Here is a 26,718-nt window from a genome sequence, read left to right on the forward strand (position 1 = left end):
TTTTTTTTTTGCCTCTTCAGAGCTAAGTCCTGAGCTGAACACCAGCCCATATGCTAATATGTACTTCTCAAGAATTAGTACATATTATCCTCACAATAATTCTATGTGCTATTTTTCTCTTTTATATGTGAAGAAATGGAGGTCATGGGGATTAATTAAATTATCCAAGGCCACTTAGGTCGGAAAACACAGTTTCAAGACCTGAATTCAAACCCATTCTGCTCAAAAGCCCGTTCTCCTCATTACTCCACCATTACTGCCTTCCAAGCCTTCTTGATGGCTGAACTTTTCATGCAGCTTCCCAGTTTTCTTCGATTCTTCCCACTTCGCATCATCACAATCATTCACCAACCTGGCCATTCTGCCTTAAAGAATATTCCTTAAATCTTTTCCTTCCTCTCTATTTCCAGATCCACATTCCTCTGTATGCCTGTTGGTTTTAATTGCCCTTGAGCTCCCACTTGGTACCTTTCATCCAATCTTCACTTCATGTTCCTGTCAAGGTAATCTTTGAAAATTCGAATCTAATTATGTTATCACCCTGCTTGAGAGCCTTCTAAGATACCCTTGATTGAGTAGGATAAAATCCAAACTCTTCAACACGGCACAGAAGGTTCTCCAAATATATCTTCAGTTTATCCTTCCAGGCTCATCCCCCACCTCTCTGCCTCTTTCTTTTCTCTCTGCCCTGTTTATACATCCTTGTTATTGTGGGAACTAGGATACGTTCCATTTAATTAATCTTTTGTTTGCGCGAGAATTATGCCTTCATTTAACAAGTACTTACTCTGTTTTTAAATTGATCTAGTAATACACTCACACACACAAGTGCATTTGAAAACTGGTGAAATCTTAATCGTATTGTGTCAATGTTAATTTCCAGGTTTTGATAATGAGTGTGTATAGTTGAGTAAGTTGTAACCAGTGAGGGAATCTGGATGAAATGTATGCAGGCCTTCTCTGTACTATTTTTAGCAACTTCTCATGAATCTATAATTACCACAACTTAAAAAAGTAAAAAAAAAATGAGCGTAGCATTGTGTTTTCTGCCCAGGAAGTGGAATGAGAAAAATAGTAAGACATGTAAGTACTATACCTTTAAATTATTATACTGTAGTGTTATATGATTCCTATTGCTTGCTCTTTGAGCCTGGGCTTTGGGGGTATATCCTAGATTTCATCTTGGAAGGAAAAGAAAAATCCTTATTGGCACTAGAACAAAGACTGGGCTTTTGAACCAGACAGACCCACATTGGATTCCAGTTCTACTGTTTATAAACTAAATGAACTTGGTCAAGTCACTTAACCCTGAGCCCACTTTCACCATAATAAAAATTATGATCATATGACCTACTTCCTAGGAGGCTTTGGAATATTTAAACAAGATAATGTATATAAACAAGGTAATAGGACAGAATGCAAAGTACTTAGCTTATAAATAAACAAGGATGACTTCTCTCTCTCAGGCCACATCAGCAAATCCTGTTGGCCTTTTTTTTTTTTTTCCTGTTGGCACTATTTTTGAAATATATCCAGAATCCTACTACTTCTCATCTCTACCTGCTTAGTTCAAGTCACTATTAACTTCCCACTGAGTTACTCCAACAGCCCTTTAACTGGTTTCCTTGCATCTGCCCCAATACCTACTAACATTTAATCTGAACACAGCAGTCAGAGATATCTTGTCAGTGTGTAAATGGAATCATACTATTCCTCTACTCAAAATCCTCCAATAGGTTCTCTTCTCACTCAGAGGAGAAGGCAAGGTGTTTGACATGGCTTTCCATGGTCCCTGTCCTTCCCTGCTAGCACTCAGTCACATACCTCTGTGATCCTATCCTCTCTCCTCTCCTTTCACACTCAGCCCTGGGATGCTCCTAGTCCAGAACCTTTGCATTCACATTTCCTTTGCCTGGATTGTTCCTCTTCTCAATGCTTCACTCCCACTTTTCAGTCAATGCTCAGAAGTCATTCTCATGAGGCCATCTTAATCACCCTACTTATTTTTTTTTTTTAATCACCCTACTTAAACCTGCAATTCCCATCTCTTCTTTTTTTGTTTTCCATACCATTTACCACTTATAACATTCTCTGTAATTTATTTATTGCCTGTCTTCTCTTACAGGGATGCAAATTTCATTTGAACGAGTTTGGTCACCACTATGTCCCCATGTGTAAAATTGTGCCTGGTATGTAGCTGACCCTCAATAAAATCTTACCAGTGAATGAATGAATGAATGAATGAATGAATTCCAGCAGAGTGAACAATAGGAGCAAAACTACAGAAGTGTGGAAGAACATGGTCCATTCAGGAAACCGAGAGTGGATGAGTGTGACCAGAGTCAAATGTGTGTGTGTGTGTGTGTGTGTGACCAAGTCTTTCTCCTTTGCCCAAAAGACACCTTGAAGTGTTAATATCTCATGCCTCCATTTCCTTACCTCCCACACTCTTCACCCTTCTCCTGGTTCTCTTCAGCCTCTGTCACTCTACCACCAACAACTTTCAGATCAATGAATCCAGTTGTCATTCCATTTAACCTTTGGGCATGATCTGCCACTGTTGACAACCCCATCCCTCTCGAAGCACTATTTTCCTTTGATTCTCATTTCACAACACTTAGTTTTGTGTGCCTCCTCTCAATCCCCTTTGCAGCCTAATCCTTTCTATTTACCCATTCAAAAAATTCCATTCTAGACTCCCTCTTTGCCAACTCTACCCTCTTCCTAATCTCTCTCATCCACTCCATGGCTTCAGGGGCCACCTAGGGTTAGGCGACTCATGGATGTGTATCTTTAACACACTGCCCCTTGGAGCTTCAGGTTAACTTGCTCCTTATGTCCCAAAGGAACTTAAATCCAACATTCTCCAAATCATGTGTGTAGTCTTCCCTCATCCAGCAAACCTACTTCCCAGACTCCTCAGACCTAGCCATTTTGTCTCTTGAGTCTAGAATGCTCTTACCTTCCCCCCTTTGCCCAGAGAAGCCCTTCCTAGTATCTAGAAATTAGCTCAAATGCCACTTTCACAGAGATGGCTTTCCTGAGTTTCTGATTGGGTCAAATCGCCCATTACATCATATATTTTTTTCTCCATGGCATTACTATAATTATTTTATATTTGTTTGTGCAATTATTTGACAGAGATCTGAACCTCACCCCCCTGTCCCAGCAAATAGAGTCTGAGGTTATATTATTTGTATTTACTCTTGTGTCCCCAGACCCTGCATACTGCCTGGCAGATGGTAGGTGCCTAGTAAATATCCATTGTCTCCATTCTAGTAATAAAAATAATTATAACTACAAATCATTGAGTACCAGGGATTGAACTATGCTTGATACTCATTGTCCCATTTAATCTTTAAGATATATTTTGAGTTCACATCATTGTGTTTATATACATATATATGTGTATCTATACACACATATACATGTATTAATATTTTATTATGTGTATTAAATAATATCATGAATATTTAATATGTATGCATGTATATATATGATATACATGTATGTCTAATATATACATATAGCACATATTTCAACAGGAATATATAATATTAAACTCTATATATGTATCTTGTTTTTAAAATAAGGAAATTGAAAAAAACTATAATAAAATAAGGAAATTGAGACATAGCCAAGTTAAGTAACTATCTCAGTATGCCCACCTGGGGACCTGGACCCCAACTTCAGTGTCTGTTCTCCATCCATATTCCACATAGAGAAACTACACTGAAGATGTACAAATATATTTTTCAGATATTATCATCTTAATAACTTACACATTTAAATAAGACTATTTTCATAACACGTGATATGAACATGTATGTAGTTAAATCATATAAGTAGTGTGGATAGAACTTTGGGTAATTTTTAAAAATGTGGCCCATCCTCTCTATGCAATGATGGTCATCTCTGAAATTTACATTGGTCCAGGACCACATGGTTGCTACTGCCCATGATATTTCTGCTACTGCAAATGATAAGGAGATTCAAACTCACCGATCTCACTGCAATGGTGTGCATCCAGCCTCCTGACCCCCTCCAACCAGGTGTCCTCACTTAGGGGAGAGTCAACATCACCAAAGATGTTTCCATGCAGCCAGGATTTAGAGGCACTGAGGCTGAAGAGATTAGAAAAGGAACGGCGGATTCTCCTTTTCTTTCTAAATATTCTGGAGAAGAATGAAGGTAACATGATGCATAATGAATAGCAGCCACCTCTGGTTCAAAACCAAGAATTTAGTGAAAGTGATTTGACACATAGAACACATCTCTATAACTCAGATCTGCAAAGCTCATTTCATTTGTTCCCTCTGTTAATCCCACAGAAGTTTCTTAAATTCTGTGTGTGCCAGGTGCCTGGATCAATACCAAAATACTGATATATAAGATAAAAACTTGGGTAAAAAAATGTTCACAATCCAGTACAGGAGGAAGACAAGAATAATGCAGATTAAGCTAATGCCTGTATAGCGCTTATCCCACGCCAGATGTCTTTCTACATGGTTTACATATAGTAACCACATTATTCTTAGAACAGCCCTGAGAGGAAAGTACTATTGTGACCCCATTTTTTCAGATCAGGAAACTGAGGCACAAAAGGTTAGGTAACTTGGCTGGGAATATACCTTTAGTAAGTGTTATAACTGGGAGGTAAACCCAGGTGAGCTGGTTCCATAGTCTCTGCTCTGCATTACCGTGCTATGTCTGGGACATAAGCTGCTCTGTAAGCTGCTCTGTAATCATCAGGAAGGGTATTGCTGATCGAGAGTCAAGGGAGCCTTCTAGGAGTAGGAGACCATTGAGCTGCATAGGATGATCTGACCTATTCATTGAAGAACAAATATGCCTCATATTGGGTCATGCTAGGAAATGAGGCTGGAGAGAGGTAAAATTAAGGCAGGGAATGAAGAATCTTGAATATTACAATAACGGAGAATCCCAAGTGTTATGTGAAGAGTTGGAATTTTTTTTAAGATTTTATTTATTTATTCATGATAGTCACAGAGAGAGAGAGAGGCAGAGACACAGGCAGAGGGAGAAGCAGGCTCCATGCAGGGAACCCGACGTGGGATTCGATCCTGGGTCTCCAGGATTGCGCCCTGGGCCAAAGGCAGGCACTAAACCGCTGCACCACCCAGGGACCCCAAGAGTTGGAATTTGATATTAGAGTGAGGGGAAACCACTGGGTATGTCAAGGGAGGGGTATGGTGGTGACATAATTTGGTTGGCATTTCTGAAAGATTTGGACTACACAACCATCCACACTCCCAGTAATTCATCCTCTACATTGTAGTCAGGGTTAACATGCTAAGGAAAAATCTGTTCCTTTGTCAATGGCTCCTCTCTACCTGCAGAACAAAAACCAATGCCCTCAGCTGGATTTGGAGCTTCTTTCTCCATTCAGCCCCTGTGTCTGTTTGCTCAGTCTTCTCTCATGTCCCTTCCACCCTGAGCTGTATCTCTGCCAAAACACCTGCCATTTCCCAAATTATACTGGGTCTCCCAGAACTCCATGCCTGTTCCCTCTCTGGAAGTCTCCAGTGCTACTTTTATTTTGGCTAACATCGTACATCTGTCAAGACTCAAATCAATCTTCATTATCTCTAGGAATCTTGTTTTAACCTATTTCTCCAAGTGAAACAGGTTTCCCTTCCTCTTCTCCTCCACTGCATTCTGTTCAGACCTCTACCCCAACACCCATATCACTTCATCACGTTTGTTTGTTTTTATGTCAGCTGTCCATGCCCCCATATTAGTTTCTGAGCTTCCACAGTCTGGAGCAGTAATGGGCTCTTGTAAATCATCGCTGAATGAACAAATGAATGAATGAACAATTAGTGGATGGATTGGACTTCAGATTATTTTACACAATATGCTTGACTTACCTAACTAAATTCTCCTTGTAAAGAACACTGGTCTGGGGTGGACTCAGAGTTATGTTGCCATCTTTGTCACAGAGGAAACTGTCTGCTGTCCAAGTGTAGTAGCCATTGGAGAGGAGTCTGGGACTCCGGCGACAGGCAGAGTAGGAGCCCGTCAGATCTATGGAGCAGCATTTGAAGGAAGTGTCACCATCCAGGAAATCACAGGCAAAACTAAAGGGAGAAGGAAAGTCCTTTGCATCTCTCTCCACTGCATCCAGTCCCACAAAAAACACATTTCTAGCCACCATGAAGGAAAATACCTCTTTGTCTTCATGGCTACCAGTTACTTCTGCTGCCCTAGAAATGTCACTCTCAATCTGGACTTCATCTCCTCAGTAATGAGAGCATTGAAAGACAGGGCATATAGTGCTTCTTTCTGTTTTAAACATGTTGATGAAAACATTATGGCTAATCAGTCTTTTTGCCATATGAGGCAACTACACCCTTGACATTAATCCATTTTCTTGGATGGATAAATTACAAAACAGCCTATCTGGGGTGTTGGAAGCTTAAGAGTCTCCACTCCCTTTCTTTGAATAGTCCTCCAATTGCCATATCCTTACTCTTTCCCTGCGATTGATAAATTACAGCTCTGTGGCCACCAGACACAGATGAATTATAGGGTGAGCACACAATCAAAGAGATCTTTTTGACTTTTGCCAACTTCCCTCTAGGTCAGCTGCACAAACGATCATACAGTTTGTGATTTGGTATCCAGGGAAATCTCTTATTTAGTTGGCTAAATCTCCACGTGTCTTAGGTTTGAGAAACAATCATATATCTGTGTGATTGAAGGGCCACCTCATGTTGCATGCTCTCTGAATTTCTGACAAAGTTTTATTTAATTTTTTTAAAAGATTTATGTATTTATTTGAGATAGAGAGTGAGAGAGAGAGCACGAATGGGGGTGGGGGAGAGTCAGAGGGAGAGGGAGAAGCAGACTCCCCACTGAGTAGGGAGCCTGGGATCATAACTAGGGCCAAAGGCAGACACTTAACCGACTGAGCCACCCAGACACCCTCTGATAAAGTTTTAAATGTAGAAACCTGTCTGCAATTAACACATGCACTAACATTAGTAAAATACAGTTTTAAATGGATAATATTTATTGAAAACATATGAGGGGCCTGGCTCATACTTCATGCTTTATCTACTCTTCACAAACCTCCCCAAAAGCTAAGTATTGGAATCTTCATTGTACCGTAGGAAAAGAAAAAACCCGAGATGCCGAAGGACAAATAACTTGGACATTTTGTGATAGCTGGTGAGTGACAGAGCTAGGATTTGAACCCTGATCTATCTGACTATAAAGCATGTGCTCATTTCCATGACCTTCTTGTTCATCCTTGGTAGATTCATTTGACAGTAGCAAGAAGCCTAGAATTTGTATGCAAATTCTACACCAATGCAGGATTCCTTTATACCATTGGCACATTTCACAAAATGCTACAGAAAACATCAATGAGATCTGCATAAGGAATAAAAAATGAAGAGAAGAGACAGAGGCAAAAAGGAAGGAAGGAAAAGAGAGATTTCATTGTAGAACCTGAACAAAATAGTAGACTCTACACACTTTTGTGGACACAGCATTCGGCCAGCTTGTGCATTGGTGTAGAAACTTGTTGCTCTTAAAAAGTGAGATCGTAAAGCATATTTAGGAGAACATCAGTTTAAGCAAACGTAGCTATTCATCAGCATTCAGCAGCTTCTTCACTCCCCAAACAATTCACATTTGCTCCCACACTTATAGCCACCCCCTCCAATTCCGTAATTAGAGTAGGCAAGTTTTCATTTTGTAGGTGCATGGGACTGAAGATTTATGCCCATACCAAAACTACATGAGAGCTATAACAAATATTTTTAAACCAGGAATGCAACAGAGTAAGACACACAGGAAGAGAACATGAGTGATTTGTCTTGAGAAAAGCCCCATGGAATACCTTGGGAAAACACATGTGGGAGACGGCTTTCCAGTATATCCTCCCTCAGAGCCAGAAGAACCTGCATCAGCAAACAGGAGAGAAGGACAAATTTATCCCACCTGCCTAACATGCATGACTGCAAATAACGGGGGCGTCAAAGAAGGTCTGCATAGCTCCAGACTCAGCAGAGATTCCAACGGGTGCAGCCGTCCAGTGAATCAGGACTGACACAATTTGTCATCAGGCCTTTATGGGGGAGCCAGAAATAATCTAAGGGCTTCTATCTTCTGTTTTTTCACTCACTCAACATTTCTTTAGAGGTTTCTTAGTGGAGGATGAGGTAATAATAAACCATTAGCATCAAACTGATTCATCATGAAAAGGAGGAAGAAAGCATCTTGTGTGAAGCTGTAGAAAACCAAAATCAATGACCCGATGTGCTAGTTATTTTAACTTACTCAGTAATTTGAGGAATTCAATCATCTGCCTAGACTCTCTCTCATTAGGGCATTGTAAAACACTTCTATTGTAAAATAATGAGCAGAAGACGTTAGTGGAAGAAAAAAATATGAAGTTTTGTTTTGTTTTATAGAAATGATTTTCCAACATATGAAGCCTGTGAATATTCTTAATTAAAAAAATCATCCGTTCATTCATTCCACTTTAACCAAGGCATAGCAACAGATTTCAGTTGGGGAAAGTGCAGTTAATTAATATTCTAAACTCTAAAGCAGGATTTTATACAGTAATGTGTAAACACTTACTCAGTGAAAGAGGCTCAGTGAAAGTTGATTCTTATTGCAGACGATTAATATCAAAGACAAACTTTAGACTTTCAGATCAGGCTGGTTGATTAGTAAGGAGTAAATTGTAGGTGTGTGTGTGTGGGGGGGTGCTGGTTACAAGCAGGGTTTGGGGAGAAAATGACAAGAGGAAGGAAGAAACTTGAAACCACTACCGTTTTAACAACGCCCTTACTTCCTGCAAGTAGCTATCAAAATCATTCAGTATTTTTTTATAGACAGTTTTGCATCTTAATAGTAGCTGATAAACAATCTCCTTTCACATTTATGCACAGGCATCTAAAAAACCAGTGATTTTTTTCTACTAAAAAGACAAATACCACATTTCTCTCAAGGAAAGAAATGAAGTCAAAATCATTGCCAAAGTGAACACTGGCACTTAAGAAGCACAAGCTACTGACAGATGGTTAATGGTATGAGTATCAGCAAAATCAAAGCAAGGAAATTGCTAAAAGAAGTCTAATCGTTCAAAAGATAATTGCGCATAGCAGTTCTCCCACATTTACTTGCTACTGGTGTTGACATCAGTTGAGATATTCGGTACATCTTGGGAAGTACTGCTTGTTCAAACTTCACAGATTTTCTGAAAAAGACATGAAAAAAAGGTGGATTATATATTAAAAATAGAAAAATGATGCCAAAACAGATGGCATCTACTAATTGCACCAGTCAGACTTGTTTACTGAATGACACAGAGATTCAGGACTGAAAGAGGAGACTGGAAAGAGTGACCACTGAGGTTGTGTCTGCATCTACGATTTTGAATTATTTCCCGTTATGTGGCTGAGTGTATCCAAATAATTTCATTCTGTAAATAAGAACAGCATTTTATTTGGGAAAGCTAGATTTGCGTGGTTGATTTGTCACCAAAATAAATAATACAAGTGAGTTATTCGTTTGAGAAATCAGAAAAAAGATTGGGTTATAGAGCTCTCTAAATATGTATATTTGTAGTTTCATCATCCCACACACATTGCCACCATTATCAAGCTTCAAGCCACGCTTGGGGATTGGTGTCTGTCTTTTGTGTGACACCTCGAACCATTGACAGGTTCCCATAGCGAGGGCTGGCGGTCTTTAGAGCCTGGACATTCCCAACAGCACAAGCAGCGTTGCACTAAAAATAGGCTACCATCAGGCAGATTTCAAAACGCAGTTCTCATCAACATATAAATTTACTTTCTCAATTACAAATTAAAAATACATCCAAGTGTATAAATTATGTAGACTTTGCTCATCCACCACTCACCACATAGAACTACCTGCTGCAGACTATGACACTTTTGACACATCGCTACCCTAATAGCCTTGCAAGGTAGGACTAAATTCTTTTCTGGTTCACCACCTCTATCCACATTTTCAAAATGTGATAACTAGTAATGGACTGTTTTTGTAGCTGTCATACATTAAGTCAAACCAGGATAATCTTACAGCTCCAAAATGGATTCAATAAATTAGATGCAACACCTTCTAGGAAATATACATCTTAGCTTATAGAGACCTTCCGAGAAGTCAGGAGAACATGCTGGTCATTCCCCAGAAGATCTTTAAATCAAGGCACACATTCATAGGTTTTCGTTTAGAATATAAAATAAGATGGTTTGCACCATAACATGATAGTTTGCCACTGTCCTTTAGATTTTTGATCAATATCATCCGAGGTGTGCAGCACAAATTATACCATGTTAGCTTTCCCCAAGCATTAAGTTTCAATTTAAAGCAACACATCCTGTGGCAGAAAGCAAAGTTTTACTGCTCTATCTTACAAATATTTGTTTCAGGCTACAGGCGGTATACTAACAGTTAATCGAATATTAGTAGCACTGCAAAAGCCTTCAGTAACAGCTCTAAATCTTCAAGAAACAGATTCTGTCTACCAGAATTCCATCAAAGTAACACATCCATTCTGCAAAAATAATCTGTCCATACATGCTCCTTCCAAAGGGAGTTCCCAGTTGCTTTTTCCTATTGATAAATAGAAGAATCACTGAAGTACGAAGGTTCCTCTGGTTGACAGTGGAGAGATCCTGGACTTAGCGGTCCTTCAGCTGAAAATAATGTCAGAGTGTCAACAGGTGCAGAGACGTCTCGTAATAAAGGGAAATCCCATTCCCTCCTAGTAACAGATGCCTGCACACGCCACTGTGTGCAGGAGTTTGCAGGGAAGTTTGGTCTTCAGTGGCCTCTTGTTCTTTTGGCTGTTTCTTAGAATAAAAGGGCATGTCGTTCTCGAGAAAGTCAGCTTTATAACCGTTCTTGTTTTCTTTCAAAAACAGCCTGCGTAACCAGAGACTGAGAGGCAAGATGAGGTCACACTTCCTGTTGGGCTCTCATCAGTGGCATTCACGCCCAGGAGTTATGGTGAAGACTGAAAATAGTTTCCTGGACCAGCAGCAGGGGAGGTGCCGCCCACAAACCAGGCCAGCTGGATACATCATGGTCACTCGAGGGATGCCTTTCTGAGTTACCTCGCCACCCCTTGCTGTGAGAACGTCAGAACTTCCCTAGAAGCCACACTTCTTGCTCATCATCCTCTGGCCTTTTTCTGTATGAGCAGTGCATAGTTGTGCTCTGTCCAAATTAATTAAGTTTATTGATGATAACACACTGATGCTATGAAGTTCAGGATACTATTTGATACCAGGAACTGGATTTTGTGAAAATGTCTGTAGTGGCAATATGTTGATTCGCCAAAGGTTGAGCTTTACAGGGAACCCTATGGGTGGCATTTTGCATTTTATATTTATATTTTAGGTGACCTCAAAGAATTTCCCGCTGTCAGGGGGTTCCTAAAAATCTCTGCTGTTGAAAATGGTAAAACAAAGCAAAACAAAACACATTCTAGCAACATTAAGGTGTGTTGGGTATGGAGAGAATGTGGGTTTTGGAACCAGACAGAGATTCAAACTTTGCCTGCCAGCTGTGCAACCTTGGACTTGTGGCTTAACCTCTTTGAGTTGCAATTCTTTCAATTGTGAGTAATAATATACATTTTGCAGGATGCCTTGGAAATTAAATGAGATAAAAGAAATGAGAAATAAGTGAATCCTCAGCTCAGAGGTGCAAGATGTGCACCTTGTTTTCTGTAAATCAGCTTCTCTTCTGAAGCCCTAGTCAGTCAGCCTGGCAGAAAAGTTAATCTTATTTTTTCTTGAGATTCCCTTCCTCCCTAAGGTTATGCCAAAGGCAACATCTTCTGTAGAACACGCCCCTAGCAGCAGAAGCTGTCGATAGTGCATCTAGTCTGTGGTAGACGGCTTGCAAAGATGGCCCTCAAAGATCCTTGTGTGATTCCCTCTCCTTCAATGTAGGCAGAAGCAAATAACTTGCTTCTCCTGCATAGATGAGACACAAGTGGTGGGTTGTCACTTCCATGATTAGGTTACAAAAGTCTGGTTGGCCTCTCTATTTCCTTCTAGGCTTATACACTTTGATGAAGCAAGCCACCATGTTGGAGAAGCACACAAGGCAAGAATCTAAGGAGTTGTCTCAAATGCCAGGGAAGGACTGAAGCTGGGAATCAATCCAGCCAATAGCCACGTGAGTGAGCTTACAAGTGGATCTTTCCCCAGTTGAGCCTTGAGATGACTGTAGCTCCAGCTAATACTTTGATTGCAGCCTACCAACACCTGCAAGCAGAGGCATCAGCTCAGCATTGTCCATATTTCTGACCCATAGAAACTATGTGATAATAAATCGTGTTTTAAGGCACCAAGTTTTAGGGCAACTTTTTAAAAGATTTTATTTATTTATTCATGAGAGACACAGAGAGAGGCAGAGACAGAGGCAGAGAGAGAAGCAGGCTCCCTGCAGGGAGCCCAATGTGGGACCGGATCCTGGGACTCCAGGATCATGCCCTGAGTTGAAGGCAGGTGCCCAACTGCTGAGCCACCCAGGGGGCCCTTAGGGTAACTTTTTACACAACAATAGATAACTAATACATAGTCCTCAAAAATGTTACTTTCTGGGCCATTTGTCCTTGTAGTCTATTTGGTCAGAGTCTCTTGCTGCAGGCGCATTTATTCCAGACTGTGTCTGATCATATCTGTCTACATTTACCCAATAGCCAGTCTGATCTACAGCTGTTCTAGGATCTGGTACCCTCTCTCTTATAATCTACAGATCTCCCCCTTCTCATCCTTTTCCTGTTTCTTCTATTCTTTCTATTTTCGTCTTCTTCCTTCCAGCCCTGGCTCATGTTTTCTAGAAGGGGAAGGGAAAAAAAATCCTTCTGATTCTTTAAGACGTTGTGCTCTGCCTATGTCCATAAATCCCCTTTCCCGAAAGGCTGACATCAAACAGATTTTACTTTTTGGTCTATTCCTTTACTGATCTGGAACATATTAGGACCTCATTAAGTTCATAATCATTGCTAACTTTCTGGAGCCCTCACTATTTGCCAGGCACTGTTCTACTGTCTTTACATATATTAGCACATTTAATCCTCATACCAACTCCATGAAGGAGGCTCTGTCATTATCCTCATTTTACAGATGAGGAAACTGAGGCACAGAGAGCTCAATACTTTGTCTAACATCACACAGCCAGTCAATGGCGAGCTGGAAGAGCTAAGATTCTAAGCTTGGATTCTTAATCTGTCAGCAAAAACAATCATTCCTTGTGCACCAGGCCCAGTATGGAAACACTGCATGTATAATCTTGTTTCAACCTCACGCAGCCCAAGGAAATAGTACAGTTATTATCTACAGGCAGGATGGAGGTTTGGGGAGTTTACATAATTCTCCCGACACTACCAAGCATCAGAGCCAGAATTCCAGCCCTGCACCTTCCTCTTCGCTCCCCTCTCTTCAGACCCACTTGTTTCCTTGCTGTTCCTTAAATGCCAGACTTGTGCTTGCTCCAGGATTTTTTCTGCTCACTCTTCTTCCTGCCCAGAATATCCCCTGGTAGTCAGAGACTGTTCTTCTTCACCTCCCTTAGCTCTTGACTCAACTGCTTTGGTCCTTACTAAATCACCCTCCCCACACTCCCCTTATTCTTCCCCTGCTGTATTCTTCTCTCTAGTACTTTTCACCATGTACCATACCACAAAATTTATTTTTTTTGTAGTGATAAATATATTCCTCAGCCAGACTGTAGGCTTTACGGAGGCAGAGAGTTTCGTCATTTTTCTTCATTTCTGTAGACCTAGTATCAAGAATGCTGCCCGCCATATAATAGGTTATCCATTAATATCTGTAGAATCAATGAATAACTGAATTAGAAGCTAGAGAGAACTGATTTCAGCACCTTTATTCTGCATGCTCGAAATCAGTGTTGTTGTTGAAGATTTTTATTTTTATTTTTTTAAAGATTTTATGTATTTATTTGAGAGACAGACAGACAGACAGAGGTAATGAGAGAGCACACGAACAAGGAGGAGGGGGAGAAGCAGCCTCCCCCTGGAGCAGGGAGTCTGATGCGGGGCTTGATTCCAGGACCCCAGGATCATGACCTGAGCTGAAGGCAGACACTTAACTGACTGAGCCACCCAGGTGCCCCAAAATCAGGGTTTTGAAAAATTCCATCCCATGGAATGTCCGACCCTCAACTCTTAAGGGAGGTTATGTATGTAGAAGGGGAAAGGGTGAGCAGTAAATTTAAGCCCACTCTCAACACTGGAAGTCTTTCCCAGAGCAACTAGGCAAGACAAATAAATAAAAGGTATTCAAATCAGAAAGGAAGAAGTAAAATTATCCATTTGCAGATGACATGATCTTATATATAGAAAACTCTAAAGACTCTTTAAAAAAACTGTTAGAACTCATAAATGAATTCAGTAATGTGTGGTGTTTTTCTTTTTTAGGATTTATATAAGGTTTCTTGCGGCTAGAATTCCTGTCTCAAAAATGCTCTAGATATGTCCTTATTGTTTGCTCAGGGTTCATCTTTGAATGACAGTGGGGATAATTTTTTTTTTAGGAGATTGACATGGTGAGAGATAGATGGAGACATGGGGGGGGTCAGGCAGAGGAGCGGGATGGAGAGAGACCGATTAGCTCATGAAAACCCTATCAATAAAGTTTAAGTAGGAGCTTGCATTCTTGGTGGCAAGAACAGTGTTCTAGTCATCTCTAAAATCCCCAGCAGCAAACGCAGCTTTGATGCAAAGTAAATCCTCAGATGTGTGTTTTCATGGAATTACAGTGAGTGAAACTGAGACCATCCTCAGAGACTACAATGACAAGAAATGTGTGTCCCTGTGACTGGTGACAAAGAAACATCAGGAAACACCTGATATTGGTATCTCAATGATAATTGGCAAAACATAGAAGATTTGTTCTATTGAGTTTAATCCTCCTGACAACCCTGGGAAGTAGATTTCATATTCCCATTACTGTGTGAGGAAAGGAGAATCAGAGAGGTGTCTAGTTCCCAAATATTCTGGTACTAGTGTCAGGTTTAACTTACAACTCCTGGTCTTATTCCAAACCCCTATCTCTTCATTATTTGAAGTTGCTATTTTAAAAAATAGCAAGAAATAAGTTAATGCATTGATTTCCTTTAAATGTATAATCTATGTTCTTCAGAGTTTTTTTTTTTTTTAAGGAAAAGAAAAGAAAGAAAATTAAATTGTGTTTATCCTTTTCCTGGTGAAACTGGCTCTGTTGAATGTTTTGCAAAAACACAAAAGAGGAAGTAATCCAATACCTGACCACAAAGTTGTGTTGCTGCAATATTTTTACTGAGGCAAAACAATGAACTGTGGCAATGCTTGTGAAGACAAGTTCTCTGCCCTTACCCACCCTTCTTTCCTCCCCCAGAGAGTCACTTTTTCATCTGAATGTCAGGCAGTTGCTTTGGAGATGTTGGTATTGTGTTCTGGTACCGATCAAGAGAACAGACACTTAGGTCAGTTGCAAGTGACTGGTTAGAGCACAGATTCTGACCTTGCACATTCCTGCATCCTGACACTTAATGTTTACCAAAAGCACCTGTTTGGTCTACTTGACTGCCCTGTTAAATGCCTCAAGATCAGGCATTTAGCTTATTTATCACTATGCTCCTTGAGCCTAGCATGGTACTTGGCATATTGCAGGTGTTCAATAAATGCTTGTGGGGAGGAAATGGAAGTAGAATGATATTTTTTAGGTGCCACAGCTTGAATCAAAACAATAAAGAGCGATAGGGCAATAATAATTTTAGAATCTGCATAGAACCCTTATTTGAAGCTTAGTTATCCTCAAAGCATTTTTCAAATGCCACTTCCTCTATGCAGTCCTCCTTGATTTGCTGAGTCAGAGTAAGCACAGGAATATATGTGCTTCAAATGGATTAGTATCTAATCTAATATCAATGTCATTATTGTACTTGGTTGTTTCCATATCCATCTCCCCGTCACTGTGAGTCAACTTAGAATTGGATATTTAGTTTTATTTTTCTTTACATTCTCTCAGGCTGCATTGCCCAGTTTCTCAGACTTGGTACAATTTCAATAAAAGTTTGTTGAGAGATTAAACAAGCCAATGAATGATGAAAGAATGCACGCAGGCTGTCTGCCCTAAGGATGCCATCAAATTGTGGCCAGCTCCATTCTAAAGGAAAATAATGATCAAGAAGAGGATAAAAGTGTTCACTACTTGGTTACTATTAATCTGTATACATGCTAGGTTGTGTTGCTCACCCTCTCTTCCCCCAGTTTTTTTAAAAAAATATTTTATTTATTTATCTATCTATTTATTTGAGCGAGAAAGAGAGAGAGCAAGAAAGAGAGAGTACAGGGTGAGGAGCAGAGGGGGAGGAAGAAGGAGGGAAAAGAATCTCAAGCTGACTCTGCACTGAGTGTGGAGCCCTACACGGGGCTCAATCTCAGGACTCTGAGATCATGACCTGAACTGAAACCAAGAGTAGGTCGCTTAACACGCTGCAATCCCCAGAACGTGTTTCTATGGTGTTGAGACCGCCTCTGAAAGTAGACACCTAAGGAATCAGGAACAGGAATGTGATGTCAATCTCTCAGTACATTTGCCTCTTAATTGGCTTGCTTTTCTAGTTTTGCAAACCAGGAAAAATGTTCTTAGCTGTGTTGCATGGCTGTGAGTTGTAATTTGGAGTTACAGTCAGTAGAAGCCATTTGAAATGAATATTAGTTGCTTTGTTGTCCAGTTTCTGTTCTATTTCTTTCAAGAACCGCACCCCAATTTTCTTTAAAGGACCCACTCATTCCCATCTCTCAGTCTATGAAGTTTGGGCCAGTCTCTACTCCCACTTGCCTGATTGAGGATGAGTCCTTGATCCACATCTAGTCAGTCCAAATCACTCCCATGACCATCAGGTTTGGTTCACAGTGAGTACCTGACGTAGTTTAGGCCAATGAAAGAATGAGTTCTAGGACTTGTTTTTGTGTTCATCAAGATGTTGTGATGGAGATGCCTGGGTGGCTCAGTGGTTGCGTGTCTGCCTTCAGCTCAGGGTATGATCCCGGGGTCCTGGGATCGAATCTTGCATTGGGCTCCCTGCAAGGAGTCTGTTTCTCCTTCTGCTTCTGTCTCTGTCTCTCTCTTTGTGTCTCTCATGAATAAATAAAAATCTTAAAAAAAAAAAGATGTGATGATAAGGCTGAAGCTGGATGTGGATCCTGAGAGTCAAGCCAACCCACAGGAAGCAGAATAAAAGATGTTATAATTTGATTCCTGAATCTAGCTGTCCCAGAAGGTAGACTTATCCCTTCTTGATTCCAGAGAAACAGAAATTGGGGTGCCTGGGTGGTTCAGTCACTGGGCTCAGGTCATGATCCCAGGGTCCTGGGATTAAGCCCATGTCGGGCTCCCTGCTCAGCAGGAAGGCTGCTTCTCCTTCTCCCTTTGCCCCTCTCCACTGCTGATTTTTTCTCTAAAGACATAAATACTAAAAAAAGAAACAGAAATTCCCTTTATGCTTATACCAGTTTGCATAAGTTTTCTCTCACTTGAAACCAAACGAATTCTAACATACCACAGTTCTGAAACTTCATGTACCTTAAGAGTCATTTAGGTTCGAACTCCAATAAAACAATATACAAAAAAAAAAAAAAAAAAAAAGGAAGGCTTTTAAAGTGCAGATTGCTAATCTTCAAACCTAAGACACAGGTTAGAGCCCATGGGATTTGCATTTTAACAAAGAGCCCAGGTGAGTCTAATGCAGATGATTAGTGGAGCAATGTTCTGAAAATACTGATTAGCTAATAGAAGTGTTAACAGCAAACAACAACAAAAATCAGAAGAGGTCCAAGGTATTAACATTGAAGCTGAAAGTTAAAGAAAAGTTCATCCTTTGTTCTGGTATTGCAAAGGAGAAAATCCATTGTGGAGTCAAGAATTGATTCCATATTCAGTGCTTTTGCAGGTAGGGAAGGTTTACCTTGTTTCTCTTTATTATTTCTTCCTGTTTTAGGGAGTGTGATTGAGTGAATGTCTCCATTTGTCTGAGACTGCTCAGGAATCCACTTGTTATTCTGGTATAATTATAACAGCACTTTTTTATTTATTTTTTTATAATTTTTTACTTCCGTAAGTGTCCAGGCTTGGATGACAAATTCGTGGTCACTCCATTGTTTCAGGACAGTCTGCACAAAAAGAACTTCTTTATAATTCAGATCTCTTGCTGCATTTCTAAGCTTTTGTCGAATGAAATATTTATATATATATAACCTTCACTAGCAGAGACAATTATCTCAAAATCACTACTGCCAAGTCAAGAATTCTTAGAAATCTCAGAAAGCCAGATACCTTCTGAGTAGCATATGAACTTCCAGTAAAAGTAGTTTATAATGTCCAATCATCTTTAGAGTTGACTCATTCTAAGAAAGCAGCATATAAACCCATATAACACAATGAGAATAACATTAGAAATGTGAGCAGGATGCTGTGTGGACGTATGGGAGAGACTGTATCTCTCCATTCTGTTCACACGTGGCCAAGAGGTCCAATGGCGAGAAATTACTTCTGCAACAGTTACTGCTTCTGGCCCGTTGAAAAAGGGATAGAGTGACAGAGAGACAAGATAAACAGGTTCGTTGGCAGGGGAAGGAAGTGAGGCTAGTGCCATTTTCAGAGTTTGAAGCACCTGGAAAAGAGAGTTTACACAGGTGTCTATTCCAACAGTTCAGGTCTCTATTCAACTAGTGTATCTAAAGAACAATGGGGGCACCTGGGTGGCTCAGTGGTTGAATGTCTGCCTTCAGCTCAGGTTGTGATCTCGGAGTCCTGGGATCGAGTCCTGCATGGGGCTCCCCGCAGGGCGCCTGCTTCTCGCTCTGCCTATGTCTCTGCCTCTCTCTCTGCCTTTGTGTCTCTCATGAATAAATAAATAAAATCTTTTAAAAAAGAAAATAAACGACAACAACAAACTCTGAATTGCTTTGATTTTCTTCTTTGATGCTGATTATAAAATTAGAGAAAATACACAAAAAATGGCTTTCTTGTGTTTCATATGTAACAAAGAATATGAGATATTTAGTAGTAACTTTTTTGTCCCTTAAAATAGGTATATAGAATTGTCAAATATTCCAGGAGATAGAATGGTTCCATATTTATATTTTTAATGTTGGAGGAATTTAGTTCAGTGATTTCTGCCTAAGGACCGTTGTTTCAAGATAATTTGCTCACTGCTTGTTTGGTTCCACTCAAACACAGCTGTAAGTTCTTTCTTTCTATATTTGGCGATGAAATGACTGATGGCTAACTCTAACCATCTGCATGAGGAGTGTGTCGGGTGGGAGAGAGGGGAGGGGACATAGCAATGCATAGCTTCGCTGCATGGTTGGGGGGTCATCTCTAGACTTTTGGATATCTTGTATCCCTGTCCCAATCCTGACTTTTAATTTTACATGGTCAAAGGAGGCAAAAATAGCCTATATGAATTTTCTTTGGTTTTACCAGACTTACTGCTCCCTTTTTGAGTTAACATTATGTAATACCCTCTCAACTTTTCTGAAATTAAATTCATAGGTGGCATAATCGAGCTGCATATATTTAAAAATTAATAAAATGACATAACAATAACATAAGAACTAGCTTTATGGACATAATTTATAATTATGCATTTCAATACATAATAACATAATTATGTGTTTCAATACACAATACTGTGTTCAGCCATGACTCACAAAGAGACATAATAGTCAAGTGCTTGCATAAAAATTTAGATTTACCTTGAATGTAACAGCAACAGGTGCAGAGTGATACAGGTGCATTCAATCAGTGCCTCAACTATTATGAGTAGCTTTGCCAATGGTGGCATGATTTAAAAAAAAAAAGGGGATAAACTCTAGGACATGTTCATAAAAAAGAACACTCTTCCCTCATATGACATGGTTGCTTCATTCCTGGAAAATTTGAGTGTGTATTAAAACCTTGCAAAATACTTTATGCTTTGGTGCAAAACTGAGTTCTAGCCTTAGACAAGTATGAAAAGGGTTCTGACCTACATGAATGTTTAGAGGGACATTAAAAGTCATGCATGATCTGAGGCAATTCTTCAAGATACAGGACTGCATTGTGCTTCTTAGGATGTCTAGCAGTCCTTCTCTGTCCCACTAAATTGCAACAGCGCTCCACCCCAATCATGTGACAACTAAAAGTACACTCTCCTTCCTATTTCCAAAGTGCCCCTTGGTGGATGGTATTAAGTCCATTGAGAAGACTCCTCTGTACGATTCACAAGCCAGGAATCATTTACATAAGACTTCATTTCCACTTTTGTCTTTCAAGTTGTTTTATTGGAGGAGTCCCTTATTCAGTACCAATTAAAATGAGGGAATCATATTTTCAGGATAGACTGATGAATTCTTAACAAACGGGAGAGAGTGGATCGAATCTATGTTTTCCTTTATGTATCTATTTTATTTCAATTACAAGCAATGTCAAATTTTCACTGATGTTAACAATAGATGTCAATTTTTCCCTCACTTAAGGCTTGTGGGTGAGCATGGGCTCTGCTAGGGTTCAGTTAGTTAGCTCTAGGCCGAAAGTCAGAAATTAGGTCCCTGGTATGGCCACTGCTGTTGGACATGATTTTCCTTATTTTGAACATCACTATATCACTAGCAGCTTCTCATACAGTCTTCAGGGACAGAGAGTAGTAAGTGTGGCTGAGAAGAGCACTTTTGCTGGAAGGGAGACAGGGAATGGGAGTTTCTGACATTTTTATCTTATTTGGTGTGAGTTTGCCTCCAAGACTCATAAGGTGGGTGTATCAGTCAGTTTGTGTTAGGTTATGCTGTGTAACAAACAACCTCCAAACTCTCAGAAACTTAAAACAGTGAATATTTATTTTCCTCCTTATACTACATATTGGTTGTAGCTTAGCAGTGAGTTCTGGGCCTCAGCACAGTCCATCCAGAATCTGGGTGACTAGAGCAGCCACCATCTCAAATATTGCTTATCCCTGTGCCAGAGGCAGAAATTTGGGTGAATTGCCTTTTAGAACGACTAGCTGGCCAAAATTCACTTCCGATTTCATTTTATTAGCCAGACAAATCAAATGGCCACGCCTAATTCTCAAGAGAAAGTGTAGAAAGTATAGAAAGTACAATCCTGTCGTGTGTCCAGAAGATCCAGGGCCTACACGGTGTGCTGCATTAATGACAACCGTGACCGTAAGCTTTCCAAACATGGAAAGGGAGTTCAGATGCTGGGCACATCCAAGACCAGACCAATGTCCACCAGAGACTGTCTTATTTCTATCTTTTCTATATATCGCCATGCTCAGTCTAGCTCAGCAGCTATTAGTAACAGAGTAAGTGCTGAATGAATGTCTCTGGCATAAAAGGATATGAAAATAGTTGTTTAAATCACCAAATCTCACTATAATTAAAGCTTAAAGAGAGATACGTTGCTATTTTAACTCCCCACTGTAAAGCATGATAAATATAAGTGTTATTTGTATGCAATGTTGCATTTAGAAAGCTTGAGATCCAGAGTGGTACATTGGAAAGAGGGAGGAGAAAAAAAAAAAAGATTTTCATCGCAACATTGCTCTGAATGGCTTCACTCGTTGGTTTCCCCCAGGGTGGGGAGCTTTGGGCTTCACACTTTGTCCTGTGCCTCGCACAGGGTTTGGCACAGGGTAAATATTGAGGAAAGCAGCTCTGCAATCCTCAGCTGGGGGGAGGGGAGGTCTTGGGGAAGGCACCTCAATTTACCCACAGGTTCTTCAGCCGCACACAACACACATGCATGCTAGCAATGCCTGCTTTCTGTGTTGTTAGGACTCTCATGCAGTGAGATTGTGCAAATGTGGTTGTCAGGTGCACTAACAGCGCAGTGTCCACGCAGGAGCTGGCAGTTTGCAGGCCATGGCAGTGACCACTTGCTACCCTCTACTTGTGCAATGCGGTGGATTTCTAAGCAAGAGTGTCGTGCATTTACAGAAGTTTGCCCAAGGCGCTGGGGTTGAGCCGGGGAAACCCGTCGCCTATCGCGTGGACAGTAACCATGCCCCTCAAAGGTCAAGCACTTCCCATCCCCTAAGCGGGCTCCCGGAGCGCGCTTTCTCGCGCTCGCTAATCACGGCCCCTCCCGCGAGCCGTCAGCCAACCGCGGCAAAAGCCCCGCCTCCCGGGGCGGCCGTCCAATCGGCTGCGCAGCCCGGGCCCAACCCTCGGGAGTCACGTGACGCGATCAGGCCCGCTTCCGGCGCGTCGCGGGCGGCTGACGTCGCTGGGCCCGGCGTCGCGTCAGGGCTGGCCGGCGGCTGCAGCGGCGGCGGCGGCGGCGGCGGAGGAGGAGGCGGCGGCGGCGGCGGCGGCGGCGGCGGCGATGGCAGCGGACACTGAGCGGGCTTGAGGGCTCGGACCTGCTACCTCCCGCGCGATCTCGGGCCCGACCCGGCGCTGCGGCCCCAGCTCGCTCCCCTCCTGCTTCCTCCCCGGCCGCTGCCTGGGCGGAGGCGGAGGCGGAGGCCCGGGCTGGCCGCCCTGCTCGTGCCCCGGCTCGGCCCCGGACGGCCCGGCTGCTGTGCGGAGAGGAGGCCGAGTCGGTAAGAGGCGGCGGCGGCGGCGGCGGCGGCGGCGGGGCCTGGAGGCCGCCTGCATCCCGTCGGGCGCCCGGGACGCCCCCGCGCCGGCGTCTCTCCGCGGCCCGCTCCCGGCTCGCGTCCCTCCCCTGAACTCGCCGGGGCCCTATTGTCTGGGCGCCGCCGCTCCCCGGCCCCCCCTCCCCTCCGCTCCCCTCCGCTCCCCTCCGCTCCCCTCCCCTCCCCTCCCCTCCCCTCCCGCCGGCGGCCGGACGGCTGTCAAACCTGGGCGCTTCTCCGGCTCCGCGCCCCGGGTGGGAGCCCCTCCCGCCCCTCCCGCCCCTTCCCGGGCCCCGCAGCCATCCTCTCTGACCTTTGGTTCACTTTCCCGCTGTCGTGTCTTCTTGCTGATTTTTCTCTATCCTCCCAGTTGTCATCTCCTGCAACGTTAACCATCCAGGTCTCTCTCTCTCTCTCCCTTTTTGTTATTTCTTGCCATTCTCGTTTGCGTTCTCTTCTTGTTTATGTTCCTCCGTCTTGCCTCTGTCCGCTTTTCTCCCCCTGCTTCGAGTCTCCCCCCTCCCCGTCCCCCTCCCCGTCCCCCCTCCCACCGCCACCAGACACCGGCTCTGCCTTCTCCTTAATTCAGATCCCTTTTCATTCTCCTCTCTCCGCTCAAGGAAAGGGAGATCGTGCCTCATCCCAAAGCATCCAACCTGGGAGTCGGTGTGTCTTCATCCCATTTCCATGGATGGGGTCGAGGTTCGATTGTAGAAAGTAGTGCAACTGGTAAACCACCTCTCCTTACGCTCTTCTTGGGAAGAGCAGTAGAAAAAGTCGGGTTAGGTTGCCACAGAAGTGTTTAAAGTACCTGCCTCCTGTGTTACACACTGACCAGACTCTAAAAAAAATATTCATGCTTTTGTCCCTTTTACACCACATACCCTCTGGCCTAGCTTCCCATGAACTCTCACGTACTAATTTTTGTTCTTGCCATGACCAGAGGCCACTCTCCTCCCTGTCATGAGTATATAGGTTGGATTTTTATGTATTTTACGGCAAGTACTGGTGTTTTGTTTTTGTTTTTTGTTTTTGTTTTTTTACCTCTTACCTATTTAGATTGTTTCAAAGAGGAAAGGACAGTTGGGTTTTTATGTTTGCTGTTATGTTTTTGTCCCTTTTGAATGGTGGGCAAACTATGAAATGCTGTAGTTGTAACACTTTTCCTTTTTTTTTGTTTTTTGTTTTTTGTTTTGCCTTGTTTTTGTTTTTACCCAGGGAGCGCATCGTCCTATTAGTGATTCTAAATATCAAAAAGGTTTTAGGGATCTCTCTTTCCCCCGCAGTTAACACCAGGTTCGCATGCCTGATTTCCAGGCTCTGTTTCTGATCGAGCCTGTCTCAAAGGGCATTCCTATTCCTCAAGTACTGATCAGTGAAGACGGCTCCCTCGGGGGTTCTGGTGTCCACCGTGGCTGAAAGGAGAGTAAAGAGTGCGCACCTCAATGACATAGAGAGCAATAGATTCTCTTTTGTAGTTTTGTGTGTGTGTGTGTGTGTGTGTGTGTGTGTCTGTTTGAACATTATGACCCCTTGTATTTGTCCGATGTGGGCGCTATACTGAAATAGAGTAGAAATAAGTTCTCAGTTAAAAAAAAAAAAATCCAACATCACTGTTGCTCATTGAATGCAAAGTAGAAGGAAGAAATTTCTGTTGCAACTTTATGTGTTAAATTAAAATTATTGAATCATCTACCAAAGTGGGAAGTCAGAGGCAATGAAAAATCCTCCTGACGGAGGAGTGTGTCCTGCCCCTTCTTTATATGCTCTCTCGTGTCTTGTCCAGGGTGGTGTGCTATGAGGCACTCAGATGTTGGTTGAAAAACTTCATTAATTTGTCCTCTTAAGAATTTCAATAGTCATGTTCCAGAGCACTCAGGTGTCTTGACTTCTCAAAGACAGAAAACTATTTTCAGCTGGTGTGGAGAATTTTCTTGGTTGTTTTCAAGTTAAAACGTAAAGCATTTTGGCTACTAGCAAGTTTTAGTGCCCATCTGTTTGTTCTTTTCAAGTAGTTCTTCTTTATGTCCTTTTCCTTGATTCATGATTAAGATTGCCTGCAAAGTGTGTAGGACTTTACCTACAGATGTTGGTAATCATCATTCAAATTTCCTTAAAATTTGGCAGTTATTTTAACTTCTCATGCAATGCTTTTAAAGTTCTGTTTTATTCCCTATGCATTTTATGCATCAGAATCTAACTTTTTTTTTTTTTTTTTTTTCCTCTTGAGGTAGTGAAAAGAAAATACTGAAGAATAGGATCTCAAGATGAGTAAAAAGCCCCCAAATCGTCCTGGAATCACTTTTGAGATTGGTGCTCGTTTGGAGGCACTGGACTACTTACAAAAATGGTATGGAGAATATGGAGCTGTTGGTGGAAAGCACGACATTGGTAGCCTTAAACATGTTAGTCAGTTGCTCTTCTTTCGACTGTGGCAGAAACCTTAGCGTATTCACATTTTGAATACACATGGACATTATTTTTTTAGTTTTCTTGCCCTTCAGCAGACTCTGTAGGTTTAGCATTTCAGAGCTATATTTAATCGGGATCATTTTTTAAGGTGTTTGAGAACTGAAAATAATTACCTAAGATATGAGGTATAGAGAGATTGTCCACACTCTTTGTGTACTTCATGTAAGCTATGGTGGTGGTACGAGAGATGGAATTAATTCAGATAACCAACTTTCCCAGATTTGCATAAAACTTAATATCGATCTGTTTTCTTGGCCTGTGTCAGAGGCGATCTTTCAAAACACAGAGGATGTTGATGGTTAGCACAGTCACTATTCAACATCCCATCTAAAAATAAAGTTTACCTCCTCTTTCTCCAGGGGGTAGTGAATTAAAGGCAGGTTGTTACTGTTCCGTACTAAATGGGCAGTTCTTTCAGACCTTTTTTTATTTCTTCTGTTTTGGCCATGTGTGATGGGTTGTGAATTCAGGGTCCTGCTAGACCCTTAATAAACGGTGTAGGGATAAAACCACCACATGGGAATGAGAAAAGGAGAAACGACACGGAAGGGTCCCTAGGCCACAGTAGGGTTGACAGGGATTCCCTCTTCTAGGAAATGCTTTCCTTGTTCCCCTTAGCTGCCATCTAGTTCTTGTCCCTGGGAGGAAGTTTCCTCTTGCTGCCATTCTCAGCTCTCTCCCTGAGAGGGGCATTTGAAAGTTCCTCTTTGATCCCTGGGGTTGTCTGGGCTCTCTTGAAGCCCATTTATTTTGATGAGAGATCTGGCAGCTTAGTGACTCTGGGACTTTATCCACTAGACTTTTTGGCATTTTCTCTTGCTACAACTCCCTTAAAAACACGGTGGGCATTTTGTAAATTTGCTCTTGATTGATTTGCATTAAGTCAACCTCCTGAGTTGGCAGTGGCAGGCAGAGAAATCTTGTTTAGTCATGACATTTGACTTTAGACTGGTCTGGGGATTCTGTCTCTCAGTATGTGATTTTAGAATTCTGCATCTGTCCCTGATCCCCAGGTTAATGGGCTCTGTCTTAGGCACTGCCCTGGGACATTTTGAAACTACAGTTTCACGTGGGAAGGCAATTATTTGGCCCCATGCCTGTAAGGTGCATCTCAGGGGGGAGTTCTTTTTAGGGGACTTATTGTTAAACTCATCAGATGGAGAGTGTACATAGTACTTCTCAGGTGGGGCTTGGGAGCAGACAGTAGCATCCCTCGTCATCATGAAGCTAAAAATTATTTCCAGACATGGTGGAGTGTTCACGCGTTGGACATGCAACAAAAGATAGCAGTTTAGTTGATAATTGGCTATCTCTGGTTCTCATTTGACCAAAAGAAGCTTTTTGCTCTGAAGGCACACTGTTAAATCTCTATGTGGTATGAGAAATGATACTTCCTTTGATGCTAATCTTAATTAACTTTTCAGGGTTTTTTTTTTTTATTACTGGTTTTTGAATCACTTATTAAATCATATTAGTATATTTTCTTAGGCTTTCGAACTGACAAAGTTGTGATTGAAATAGCTTCCAGTGTTGGAAGAGCACAAAGTTTATTAGTTTCCTTAGAGATTTTCAGGGATATTAACATAATTTCGGAAT

General features: G+C 41.7%; 2 protein-coding genes across 28 annotated transcripts in view; one reads left to right on the plus strand and one right to left on the minus strand.

The window, feature by feature from the left end:
* The window catches only part of TMEM71 (transmembrane protein 71), a 44,913-nt gene extending 21,452 nt beyond the window's left edge, over window positions 1-23,461 (minus strand). For 3 of the 14 annotated variants that reach the window (XR_012006844.1, XM_072774548.1, XM_072774546.1), the window contains exons 1-5: window positions 22,964-23,162; window positions 9,156-9,238; window positions 7,871-7,931; window positions 5,892-6,101; window positions 4,003-4,175 (exon numbers count right to left, since the gene is read on the minus strand). Coding sequence is in view for 13 of the 14 variants with exons in the window: in XM_072774548.1 (XP_072630649.1) it covers window positions 4,003-4,175; window positions 5,892-6,101; window positions 7,871-7,931; window positions 9,156-9,238; window positions 22,964-23,046 (610 nt within the window). In the remaining variant the exon portion in view is untranslated. The other 11 variants (XM_072774550.1, XM_072774554.1, XM_072774547.1 and 8 more) reach the window with 11 other exon arrangements.
* The window catches only part of PHF20L1 (PHD finger protein 20 like 1), a 78,011-nt gene continuing 73,620 nt past the window's right edge, over window positions 22,328-26,718 (plus strand). For 4 of the 14 annotated variants that reach the window (XM_072774531.1, XM_072774537.1, XM_072774538.1 and 1 more), the window contains exons 1-3: window positions 22,378-22,614; window positions 23,271-23,379; window positions 24,881-25,000. In XM_072774531.1, coding sequence (XP_072630632.1) covers window positions 24,918-25,000 — 83 coding nt within the window. In that variant the 5' untranslated portion in view covers window positions 22,378-22,614; window positions 23,271-23,379; window positions 24,881-24,917. Of the gene's footprint in view, window positions 22,615-23,270; window positions 23,380-24,880; window positions 25,001-26,718 lie in introns of all 14 variants that reach the window. The other 10 variants (XM_072774535.1, XM_072774539.1, XM_072774543.1 and 7 more) reach the window with 8 other exon arrangements.

Source organism: Canis lupus, chromosome 14 (assembly GCF_048164855.1).
Source record: "Canis lupus baileyi chromosome 14, mCanLup2.hap1, whole genome shotgun sequence".
Classification (NCBI taxonomy): domain Eukaryota; kingdom Metazoa; phylum Chordata; class Mammalia; order Carnivora; family Canidae; genus Canis; species Canis lupus.